The sequence below is a fragment of the Hypanus sabinus genome, chromosome 1 (assembly GCF_030144855.1).
Source record: "Hypanus sabinus isolate sHypSab1 chromosome 1, sHypSab1.hap1, whole genome shotgun sequence".
NCBI classification, from domain to species: Eukaryota; Metazoa; Chordata; class Chondrichthyes; order Myliobatiformes; family Dasyatidae; genus Hypanus; species Hypanus sabinus.
This window is the reverse complement of record NC_082706.1, coordinates 95,471,008-95,484,170: the sequence shown is the minus strand read 5'-3', so window position 1 is coordinate 95,484,170 and position 13,163 is coordinate 95,471,008. Positions and strand designations below refer to the sequence as shown.

At 41.1% G+C, this 13,163-nt stretch overlaps 1 protein-coding gene across 1 annotated transcript in view; it reads left to right on the top strand.

Moving 5' to 3' along the window:
- Positions 1-13,163, top strand: part of ofcc1 (orofacial cleft 1 candidate 1) — a 569,853-nt gene that overhangs the window by 190,158 nt on the left and 366,532 nt on the right. The window contains exon 13 of the mRNA XM_059985698.1: positions 4,688-4,776. Within this exon, the coding sequence (XP_059841681.1) occupies positions 4,688-4,776 (89 nt within the window). The remainder of the gene's footprint in view (positions 1-4,687; positions 4,777-13,163) is intronic.

The window sequence follows — 13,163 nt, the reverse complement described above, 5'->3', positions numbered from 1 at the left end:
CAAAGTTACTCTGTCAGGCAAAGTTGAGATCTTTGGAAAATGCCACAGATAACTAAGTTTAAACTTATGTTTTGTGAATACTGCGTGTGAAATGTGATATTCATTTACTATTACACAAAGTATGTGGATGTTAACCTAAGTGCTTTAGGTCTCTTGTTGATTGTTTGCCTTTATTCCGAGTAGCTGATTATAGTAGATATATTTGAATCCTGAAGCAAAAGAAAAATTATATCGGTTTAGAATTTTCCATATTTATTATATTGCTGGGACTGACTGCAAAAAGAAATTTCTTGTATTGCAATTTTTGCATGCATCAAGCAAAGGTTTACTTAATTAGAACCTCGAGGCAATGAAGAATTCTTTTTTTACATTCTGTGGGTCTTAATATGCTAAATAATGCAAAGCTTCAACTCTTCAAGCATGAGACACACATCTGGTGGCTTAACATTTAAATTACAGAAAAAACACTTTGGTAGTAATTTTCTAGCAAGAGAAGAATGGAAGTTGTATTACAACTAAATTTAATTTCTTTTTAGATTTTTCATCTTCTTTAATTGCGAGTGTTTGACTGATTTTCCTTATATGTTTTATTCAGATCTCAGTGCAAATTATATTGAACTTCAATTTGAGGAGCTCCTTGCTGTTGTTGCGGGAGAGAAATTATTGTTATTGCGTTTTATTTAGCAAATTATTACAAGATATTTGGAGAGTAGGAGTTGAAATGAATTCAGCCAGCCAGTTTTGCAGCATTGGGTAATATTACTGAATATCAAACAAAAGGGAGAAGAAAGGAAATAATGGCAACCTTGTTAAAAAGAAATTGAACTTACTAGATTATTTTTTAATTCTATCACTGTATGCTGTGTCAGTATAAAGCCAATGCATACAAAGGAAAACTGCCCACAGAAGCAGTAATTGCTTTGCTTGTTAGTGTGCCTTGCTTTACAATGTTTTAAATAGGATGCGACACCCTCCAGTTTAAGTTTCATTAGTGTAAGGTCCTACATTGGATGGGAACAATTTCACTTGAAAAGGAATAACATGTAACCTGAGAGCCAAGCGTGGTTGCCCCAAACATTTGTTATAGTCCTCTTTCTATCAAACCATAATACCTTTAACTATTTGTGTCAGCTTGTAGGTCAAAAGATACATTAAAACACTGTAAATGAATAACTAATTATTGTTTGATTCATAGGTTTAGTATATCCTTTTGATTTAAGTGAAGCACAGTGGGATGTAATGGAGGAAGAATTAACAAAATCATAAGCCCTTTGCAAAGAATTAATTTGGATGCTACCATTATATACTCTGCAGATTTTTCTCTTAATTAAGAACGTTGGCTCACAGAGCCAGGCATAAAATGAGCAGATTTCTTCATTGAGTTCTCGTACATCTTGGGCTGTTGCATTGCCTCCGCAACTTTCAAAAGCAAAACACCTGATGTTTGCAAATGTTGTAAAATAGCCTAAAACAAATACACGCCATGGCTCCGTGTGTGTGTGTATGACAATGTTCTTGGAAATATACAATGAAAAAAACATTGATCCGTACCCTCAGAGTGCTCCTTCTCAGATAATTTTGACTCTTCTGGTTGCCATGACCAAATCAAAATTCAATGTGCTTACTAAAACCATGTGTTTGACTCTGTAAGAATACTAAATGGGGGAAATCTTTGCAGCTCTGACACAGTATAACTGGGCAGAGTGACCAGAGGAATGTTTGCTCCCTTTCTCTGGAACCTCATGAAAACAAAAGCGGTGAACAATCTTGTAATATTAGAATATCAGCATCCAGCTGATTTGCTTCACCCTTTTTAAAACTTTATTCATCTTTGTTTTCTTTCTTCTTCATCATTGTGTTTTTATCTCACTTTAAGCATGCTACACTGGTTTGTTTACCAGATAAATGCTGGTCTCTTGCATACTCTACACTCTCCAACTTTTGCCCTCTGTTTTATAGATGCGATACCTCACTTATTGCTTAGGGTTTTCAAACATTTCTCTCCAAATACCCATTGAGAAAACTTGCCAGAAATGCTTCTAATATACAATCTGGTCTCTGAATCCATTCTAAATGACTTTACCTGATTAGTTCTAGTTGTAATGGAAATCTCTTCAATTTCAGATTCTGATATAAAGGAAAAGAGAATGTTTCATGGATGCTGGTGAATTGGCCGCTGGTATTCTTCTTCTGGCAACCAGTAGGAGAAAGGGTGTCGTCAATAGCATATGCAAATACTCTGGCAGTTGCTTTGCCTAAAAATACATGAAATTGTGGAGTGGTGAACACAGCCCAATCTATCATGAAAACTGTCCTCCTCTTCATTGACACAGTCTAGTTCTTACTGTACTCAGGAAGCACCCAACATAAGCAAGGAGATCTCCCACACTGGTCAATCTCTCTTCTCCTGCTCCCATTGGGCAGAACACAAAAGCCTGAGGAAACACTCCACAAGGCTCATCTCCCATTGGTATGACACTTGAATGCACCACTTCAAAGTAAATTTATTATCAAAGTACATATATGTCGCAAATGAGATTCATTTTCTTGTGGGCATGCCCAATAGTAGAATCAATGAAAGACTGCACCAACTGGATGCGCGAAAGTCAACAAGCCGTATAATTAAAAAACAAGAAAGAAATAATAATAATAAATAAATAAGCAATAAATATTGAGAACCTGATATGATGAGTGCTTGAAAGTGGTTGTGGGAACATTGATGGGACAAGTGAAGTTATGTGAAGTCAACTCCTTCTGTTCAAGAGGCTGGTGGTTGGGAGGTAATAACTGTTCCTAATCCTGGTGGAGTGAGTCCTGATGCTTCTGAACCTTCTTCCTGATGGCAGCAGCGAGAAGAGAGCATGATCTCAATGGCGGTGGTCCCTGATGTTGGATGCTGCTTTCCTGCAACAATGCTTCATGTAAATACGTCCAGTATTGGGGAGGGCTTTACCTGTGATGGACTGGGCTATATCCACAACTTTTTGTGGGATCTTCTGTTCAAGGGCATTGGTGTTTCTATACCAAGCTGTGATGCAGCCAGTTAATATACTCTCTACTACACATTTCTGGACGTTGGTCAAAATTTAAATGTCATGCTGAATCTTCACAAACTCTTAAGGAAGTAGAGGCACTGCTGTGCTTTCTTAGTAATTGCCCTTACATGTTGGCCCAGGATAACTCAGAGGAGTTTAAAGTTGCTAACCCCCTCCACCTCTGATCCTCCAATGAGAACTGGCTCATGGTCCTCTGGTTTCCTCCTCCTGAAATCAATACTCGACTCCTCAGCCTTGCTGACATCCAGCAAGAGGTTGCTGCTTTGGACCCACTCAGCCAGATTTTTAATCTCCTTCCTGTATGCTGATTCGTGGCCTACAACAGTGGTCTTGTCAGGAAACTTGAATATGGCTTTGGAGCTGTGCTTATCCTCACAGTCATAAGTGTAAAGCGAGTAAAGCAGAGGGCTAAGCCTTGTGGTGCATCTGTGCTGATGGAGATTGTGAAGGAGTTGTTGTTATGAATCCAAACTGACCTGTATGATAAAGTTGAACTCTTGATCTCAGTCTATCTTGTCGTGACCCTCACCATTAATTTTCTACCTGTATAGCACTTTCTCTGTATAACTGTTACTATATTCTCCATTTTGTTAATTTTTTACCCTTTAATACTACCTTGACTTTTGGAATGATCTGTCTGGATAGCATGCTAAAATATTTTTCACTGTACCTAGGTACATGTGTCAATAATGAACCAGTGACCAATTAACCCTATTTACCATTAAGAGCAAAAAACTAAAATGGATTTTATTTGGAGATACAGTGTCAAACAGGCTTGAGCTGTAGCGCCAGTGACACCTGATTTACCCCTAGCCTAGGGGTCGGCAACGTTTACCACTGAAAGAGCCAATTTGGACCCATTTCCCACAGAAAAGAAAATGCTGGGAGCCACAAAACCCTTTTGACATTTAAAATGAAATAACACTGCATACAACATTTTTTTTTGCCTTTATGCTATGTATAAACAAACTATAATGTGTTGCATTTATGAAATTGATGAACTCCTGCAGAGAAAATGAAATTACATTTCTGCATGCAACAAAAACATTTTGAACTCTGAAAAAAAGACGTTGGGTTGAAGGTTACTCCATAGGTAGCCTACCTTGGATCGAAAAATTAAAAGAAAGCGCGCACTGGCAGGTGTCAGGCTCCAAAAGACACGTACTCACAAACCCCTGTAGGCTATCTCCCTTAGCTGGAATGGTGGCTAATTGTGAGCCGGTTCGGATGTGCCAGGAAATGGGGTCTCCACAACGTTTTTGGATTGTACAAGATCACCATAATCTTCAAATTTCGAATTACATTTCAAAAACTAACAAACTACGGGGAGCCGCAGCACAGAGATCAAAGAGCCGCGGGTTGCCGACCCCTGCTCTAGCCTAATCATGGGACAATTTACAATGACCAATTAACCTACCAACTGGTATATATTTGGAATGTGGGAGGAAATCGAAGCACATGGAGTAAACCCACGCGGTCATGGGCAGAACGTACAAACTCCTTACAGAGGACTCTGGGATTGAACTTTGAACTCTGATGGCCCGAGGTGTGACATCGTCATGCTGACCGCTACACCACTGTGTTGCCCCGATGCTATCTTTACTAAATTTCTGCTTAATTTTGCATTGCAGATTACAACACCTATGGAAGCAGCTCCGAAAGTGCAAAGAAATTTGACGAGCTAATTGGAGTCAGTGGCGAGAGCGGAGTGTTCTTGAAGGTGAGAATGCTGACTGTACACCTGCACGCATGACTGCTATTGTCAGCTTGGAAGATCTGTCATTTTTTTACACCCAGCAGTTGTAGTGATCTTCAAAGGTGCATTTGATATGTTTGACAAGGTGAATAAAGTCACACTTGGCGAAGTTGGTAATGCCAACATTTTATTGTTAGAACATGTCTATACCAGGGTTTCAGGAAGGCTTAGCTAAAATTAACTAGTCAGTAGTTAACCTACATGTTTTTGAAGTGCTAATCATATTTTTCTCACATATATTGTAACTACATATCCTTCATGTAATTGTTGTGCAAGTGTTTTGGCTTTGACATGCCTCACTGTATAAAATGAGAAGATTGTTCATTCAGAGACTCACAATTCTGCTTCCTGACAGCGTAGCTTCCTCAGATATTTTTCATTTCCATCTTTTCTTTAGCTGCTGTGTTTCCTTCCACCTGTACTTGATGTGTGGTATGCATATAGTGATAAAGATCTTACAGCTGGCAGCCTTCAGAAATCAGAAACGTTGTAAATGTTGTTCACCTACTCATTGGCGGGAGTTTCCTGTCAAATATTGCTTCTCATAATAAATCCTGCCATGAGTGGAAGACCTAGCACCCACCATGAAGGAGGAGAAATTCACCTTTCACCTCCATCATTAAATGTGCGCATAATCCTGACCTGGACAAGAAATCGCAGTACAGCCTCGGCAAAGATCTCAGAGATGCCGAGAGACAGCAGCAGTCCAAGACTGAGTTGCAGACCAGTTGCAAGTTGTGCCAAGGTTTTATGCTGTAATGGGCTACAGAACGGCATGGACATTTCTGCATCCCTTCCTGACGAGCTTCATGCATTCTGTGCTCATTTTGAACAGAATAGGTTTGGAGCATCACTACCACCCCGACAGCGTCTAATGCACTTGAATTCACAGTCACCGTTAAGGATGTCAGATCAGTCACGCCCTGTCTATGTCCTTAGATCCTGTGTGGATCAGCTGATGGGTGTGTTTGAAGGTATTTTTAACCTCTCTCTGCTTCAGTCTCGTGTTCCCAGTTGCTTCAAGAAGTCCACTTTCATCCAGGTACCAAAGAAAAATAAGGTGGTACCAGGTGGCTCTGACATCTCCCATCATTGTAATTTGCCTATACTGAAAACAAGTCTACAGTGGATGCTGACCCCCTGGCCCTATACTCATCTCTAAAGCATCTGGACAGTAAGGACACTTCCATTAGACTATTGTTTACTGACAGAAGCTCCACCTTCACTACCATAACACCCAACAAGCTCATCTGCAAGCTCCTAGACCTAGTACTCAACACCTTCCTTTGCATCTGGATTCTTGACTTTTTAATCAATAGACCACAATGAATAAAAAGACGCAGTAAAACCCCTGTCATGATGACTTCCAACACTGGTGCCCCCACAAGATGCGTCCACTGCTCCTATCCTACACACTCGTGATTGCATGGCCAGATTCTGCTCAAACTCAATCTACAAGCTTGCAGATGACACCACTGTGGTGGTCTTGGAGATACAGGGCCTAGTGTAATGGTGTCATGACAACAACGCAATATCATCAAAGCAAAAGAGTGGGTCATTGACAGCAAGAAGGCAGGAGGAGCAGTATGTATGCACCTGTTTACATCAGTGATGCTCAGGTAGAGAGGGTTGAAAGCTTCAAGTTCCTAGGAGTGAACTTCACCAAAGCCCTGTCCTGGTTCAGTCACGTAGCCACCATGGCCAGGAAAGCCCACCATGGCCAGGAAAGCCCACCATTGCTTCTTCCGGAGGCTAAAGGAATTTCCCTTACACTCTAATCAATTTTTATCGATGAACCTATCCAGATGCATCATGGCTTGGTAGGGTAACAGCTCTGCCCGTGACCGTAAGAAAGAGCTGTGTGAAAACAGCTCAGCACATCAAAGAAACCAATCTCCTGTCTGTGGACTTCACCCATGCTTTTTGCTGTTTCGATAATGCACCCAACACCCCCACACTCCCCAAAAGTTCTCTCTTCCCCACCTTCCCATTGGGCAAAAGATACAAAGGAAGCATGAACCACGAGCCTTAAGGTGGTTTCTGTCCTGCTCTCATAAAGATTACTGTGCAGCCCACAGTATGATAAGATCCTGACATCACAGTCTGCCTCATTATGGCCTTGCATCTTATTATCTGCCTGCACTACACTTTCTCTGTACCTGTAACACTTTATTCTGCATTCTGTAATTGTTTTTCCCTTGTATGACCTCAGTACATTCTTGTAATGAAGTGATTTATATGGATGCCATACAAGTTTTTCAGTGTATCCCAGTACACTTCCCTCATGCCACCCCCCACTGCTGAGTTAAAGTTGTGGTGACTCCTCGTATTTAATGGCTTCTTTTCTCCCTACCTATCACAACAGAAATTGCACTCTTGCTAAGTGGGTTCAGATATAAGCTTCACTTTCCAATGAATCCCACAACTGGATCCTGAAGAATCACAATATGGGCTGTGCCCTTCCTTCTGAATGTTCATCATATTTCTCACTGACCTGATCCACGATCTTTTCCCCAACAGACCCTCCCAGACATCCAAGTTGCAGAAGAAGGGCTGAATATGCATGAGAACACCTCCAGTGGCAAGTTCCACTCCAAACCACAGAACATTCAGACTTTGGCATTTATTACTGTTCCCTCATGGAGTCATACAGGCCCTTCAGCCCAACTGATCCATGTTGACCAAGATTCCCATTTAGGCTAGTCTCACTTACTTGCATTTGGATCATACCCCACAAAACTTCTCCAATCCATCTACCTATCCAAGTATTTTCTAAACATTGTCAAAGTACCTGCCTCAATCCTCCTATGGGTGACAAAGTTTATCCTCAGGTTTGTATTAAATGTACTCCATCTGACCTTAAAACTATGCATCCTGTTCTTGATCACCCAAACCTGGGAAAAAGACTGTTCATTCACCCAATCTACAGTGCCTATAAGATGTATCCATCCGCTTTTGGAAGTTTCCATGCTTATTATTTTACAACATTGAATCACAGTGGATTTAATTAGGCTTTATTGACACTGATCAACAGTAAAATACTCCTTTGTGTCAAAGTGAAAACAGATCTCTACAAAGTGGTCTATATTAATTACAAATATAAAACACAAAAATAATGGATTGCATAAGTATTCACCCCTCCCCTTTAATATGTCACACCAAATCATCACTGGTGCAGCCAACTGAATTTAGAAGTCACATATTTAGGTAAATGGAAATCTGTTTTTGCAGTCAAGGCATTTTGATTGATTGTAGTAAAAATACACTTGTATCTGGAAGGTCCAACTGCTGGTGAGTCAGTATCCTGGCAAAAACTACACCAGGAAGACAAAAGAACACTCCAAGCAACTTTGCAAAACAAGTTATTCAAAAGGACAGGTCTGGAAAAGGATTCAAGAAAATCTCCAAGTTACTGAATATTCCTTGGAATACAGTTAAGTCAATCATAAAAGAATGGAAAGAATATGGCACAGCTGTAAATCATTTGGCAAGTTGGAAATGCAAGTACCCACCCCAAATGTTCAGTTTACAAACAGTTCCCATGAAGGTAGTCCTGGCATAACCTTGGCAGGACCTGACAAAAGAGTTTGTCAAGCTAAGATTGCTAAAAATACTCAGCAGTTCATGAGGTGTCTATAGGGAAACTGGATCGATGTTTCATAGTAGGGGCGCTTTTGGTTGGAAGAAAGTTGCCCATAGATAGGCAGAGTGGGGATGATCTGGAGAAAACAGAAGGGAAGTCTGTGGTGGGATGCAGATGAAAGGTGTCAAGGAAACAGTAAAAAAAACAGGCAGTCGAAGACAGAAAGGAACAAAAATGGAAACAACTTGTAACATGGAGATCAAGTCAAGTCAAGTCACTTTATTGTAATTTCGACCATAACTGCTTGTAGAGTACATAGTAAAAATGAGACAATGTTTTTTCAGGACCATGGTGTTACATGACACAGTACAAAAACTAGACTGAACTACATAAGAGACAACACAGAAAAAAACTACACTAGACTACAGGCCTACCTGGGATTGCATAAAGTACACAAAACAGTGCAGGCATTACAATAAATAATAAACAAGACAATAGGACAGTAAGGTGTCTGTCCAGGCTATGGGTATTGAGGAGTCTGATAGCTTGTTGGAAGAAACTTTTACATAGTTTGGTCATGAGAGGCTGAATGCTTCAGTGCCTTTTCCCAGATGGCAGGAGGGAGAAGAGTTTGTATGAGGGGTGCATGTGGTCCTTCACAATGCTGTTTCCTTTGCGGATGCAGCGTGTAGTGTAAATGTCCGTAATGGCGGGAAGAGAGACCCCGATGATTTTCTCATTTGACCTCACTATCTGCTGCAGGGCTTTGTGATCGGAGATGGTGCAATTTCTGAACCAGGCAGTGATGCAGCTGCTCAGGATGCTCTCCCTGTAGAATGGGATGAGGATGGGGGTGGGAGATGGACTTCCCTCAGCCTTCGCAGAAAGTAGAGACGTTGTGGGCTTTCTTTGCTATGGAGCTGGCGTTGAGGGACCATCTGCAGAGACAGAGAATAAGAAACAATGATTACCAAAAATTATTAAATTCATTATTAAGTACTAATGACTCTGACATCTAGACCAAAGGTGAGGTGCTGTTTCTCAGACTTCTGTCAGGCAATGTTCGTGATGTAGAAGGCTGGAGAGAGATTGGGATTGGGATCCAGACTTGCAGAATGTCATGCTGGCAACCACCATCTTTGCATATTAGCCATAGAGCAGTTAAGAAGGAAAATCGTGATCCACAGTGAATTCCCAATTCTTTTTCCTAGTATTTTTTTTCTGATCAAATTTATATCACGAAGTACATATACACTTTGCCCAACATGGTAGAATTTCTTGGCCCACAAACTGAAAACTTGTTCATTTCTGCTTAAGAGTTACAGCCTCGAGGGTGCAAGTTAGATGTGTTTGGTGCAAGGCTGAGTACTTGGCTTTTGCTGTTTGTGGGGGTTTGTGTGATCTTATCACGAGTGACACCCAGTCAATGGGGTAAAGGATTAACTTTTGCAACTGCAGCTTGCCATTTCACACTGGTCTTGAAACTATAATCACCTGAATGCATTCTTTGGAAGTAGGTACAGAGGAGATGTCAGGGGTATGTTTTTTATGCAGAGAGTGGTGAGTGCATGGAATCGGCTGCCGGTGATGTTGCTGGAGGCCGATACAATAGGGTCTTTTAAGAAACTCTTGGAGAGGTACATGGAGCTTCGTAAAATAGAGGGCTTTGGGTAACCCTAGGTAATTTCTAAAGTAAGTACGTGTTCGGCACAGCATTGTGGGCCAAAGGGCCTGTATTGTGCTGCAGGTTTTCTATGTTTGTATAAAATAAAGGCAAATCCAGGAGGAAAGCCTGATGCAGTCCACAAAAGAACTGTAACTTGGGAGATTTGCTTTCCATCAAGACAATGACCCTGAGCATAAAGCCAAATCTACCAGGAATGCCTTAAAATCAACAAAGTTAATGTCCTGGAGTGGCCAAGTCAGAGTCTAGACCTCAATCCAATTGAGAATTTGTGGCTGGGCTTGAAAAGGGCTGTTCAGTCATGATCCTCTTGCAATCTGACAGAGCTTGAGCAGTTTTGTGAAGAAGAATGGAGAAAAATTGCAGTGTCCAGATGTGCAAAGCTGATAGAGACCTACCCACACAGACTCAAGGCTGTGATTGTTGACAAAGGTGCATAGAGCAAATACTTACTTGAAGGGGGTGAGTAATTATGCAATCAATTATTTTGTGTTTTAATTTAGATCACTTTGTAGAGATCTGTTTTCACTTTGACATGAAAGAGTCTTTTCTGTTGATCAGTGTCAAAAATGCCAAATTAAATCCACTTTGATTCAATGTTGTAAAACAATAAAACATGAACTTCCAAGGTGAATACTTTTTATAGGCAATATATGTCCCCGCAATTTTGCACACCTTCCCATGATCCTTTGAAAAAGATCCCAACTTGTTCAACCTTTCTCCAACTCAGTTCTTCCAGCCTCAGCCAATCCTCTTGAATATCCTCTTTCCAATTCAGTGACATCTTTCCAAAAACAAGGTGACCACAACTGAACACACAACATACCAAATAAACACAATATTCCACAAATTTCTTGTCACAATGTCTAGATCCTGGAGCTCCATAAACTGTATTCAGCATTAAAAATGCAGTACATCTTGGGAATGTGTGCACAAGTTCCTCCTATTAATGGGATTAGCATAAGCAGATGTAAGATGGCTGGTGCAGACTCAGTGGACTGTGGGGCTTTATTTAGTTTCTATCTATTGAGATACAGCATGGAATAGGTCTTTCCAGCCCTTTGAGCTACGTTGCACAGCAATACCCCGATTTAATTCTAGCCTAATCATGGAACAATTTACAATGACCAATTAGCATACCAACCATTAAGTTTTTGGACTGTGGGAGGAAATCAAAGTATGTGGAGGAAACCCATGTGTTCACAGGGAGAACATACAAACTCCTTACAGGCAGCATTGGGAATCGCCTGTATTGTAAAGTGTTCTGCTAAGCACTAGGCTACCATGCTGTCCTTGTATTATTTATTTCAATATGTGCTGTTAGAGATAGCTATTAAGTCTTAGGATTAGATGGAGATAGAGCATAGAAAGAGGCTTTTCAGCCCATCTGGTCCATGCTGGCCACTAAACACCATTTTCTTTACACCAATCCTGCCCTAATTCTATTCTGTTATCCACATTCTAATGAACTGCCCTCTAGATTCTTCTGCTCACTTAAACAATAGGTACAATTCACAGAAGCCAATTAAATTTACAACCCACACATTTTTGGGATGTGACAGGAAATCAGAGCACTTGGAGGGAATTCATATAGTCAGAGGAAGAATGTACAACCCTTACATATAGCATCGGGGGTGAGGATTGAACCCATAATGCGGCAACTATGGTGTAGTGGCACTACCAACTGCACCTCTATACTGCCCTATGGGTTTGACTGGCTTGGGTCCAGGAAGAGCCTTCATAAAGCTAGAGCTTTGTGGGGACTAAATCTTTGTTCTGCACACCAAAGTCTGTTGACATTGCAGCTTGCACTATGTGCAAATTAATGGGAATATTCACTTAAACCTAATAGTCTAGAGATTACTGTTGGCGATATTAACAGAAGAACAGAAGAACAGAATACTGATGTTAACCCTCTGCCTGACTTCCTCTGTTTCTATCAGTGTGTCCCTCCCTTTATGTCCTTGTCCTGTGGCACTGTCCTGTAAATTTTACATTGCATCTCTTAACCATTTCCTATTGTTGCTGTTGCAATATATATTGGAATGTAATGGGCCAGTTTGTAGTTGCAATAACAGCGAAATGACTGTATTTTCTTGATTTCTAGTCGTTGCATCTTTCAATCCATCACAAAATCTAGTCTCCCCTCCATGGACTCTATCTATATTTCCTTTTTCCTCAGGAGCATAATCTAAGGCCCCAGCCACCCTGGTCTTTCCCTCTTCTCCCCCTTCCCGTTGGGCGGAAGATACAAAAGAAAACACACACCACCATACCACTGACCTCAAGGTCAGTTTCTCTCTACTGTTGCAATACCACTGAATGAATCTTTTAAATGATAAAGAGGAAATCTTGACCTCAGATGTCTTCCATTACTTTGCAAATGTCAACTATTAGAGGACATGCAGTTGAGGTAAGATGGGGAAGAATTGAAAGTAGATTGCAGAATGATTTTTTTTTACATGGAGTGGTAGGTGCCTGGAATAGGCTGTTATGGAGTAGTGGTAGAAGCAACATGATATAGGCATATAAGAGGCAGATGATTGGGGTGGGTGGGATATGGAATTTATGCAGAAAGAAGAGATGATTATTTGTTCCTGTGCTTTCTTTTCTATGTTCGTAATCAAGAGGGTTCAGTTATAATGATTTACTAATTAGACAGGTTTCAGTAATTCCCTCCCCCTCCCTTCCCCCATCCTAGTTTCACTCTGCCTCCTCCTCCAGCTGCCTATCACCTCGCTCATGGTTCCGCCTCCTTCTACTACCCATAGTGCTTTCCCCTTACATTCCTTCTTTACCTTTCCTGCCTATCCGCTCCCTGCTTCCTCTCCCACACTCCTTGATCTTTCCCCTTACTGGTTTTTCACCTGGCACCTACCAGCCTTCTCCTTCCCACCCGCTCCCCACTTTCTTTGTAGGGCCCCTGCCCCCTCCCTCTTCAGTCCTGAATGTTGACTGTTCGTTTCCATGGATGCTGCCTGACCTGCTGAGTTCCTCCAGTGTGTTGTGTGTGTTTTTTTTGGTTTTTTGGTGTATCTATGTGAGTAAACATCCTGTGAGCCCATGCAGTAGCCATGTTGTGGG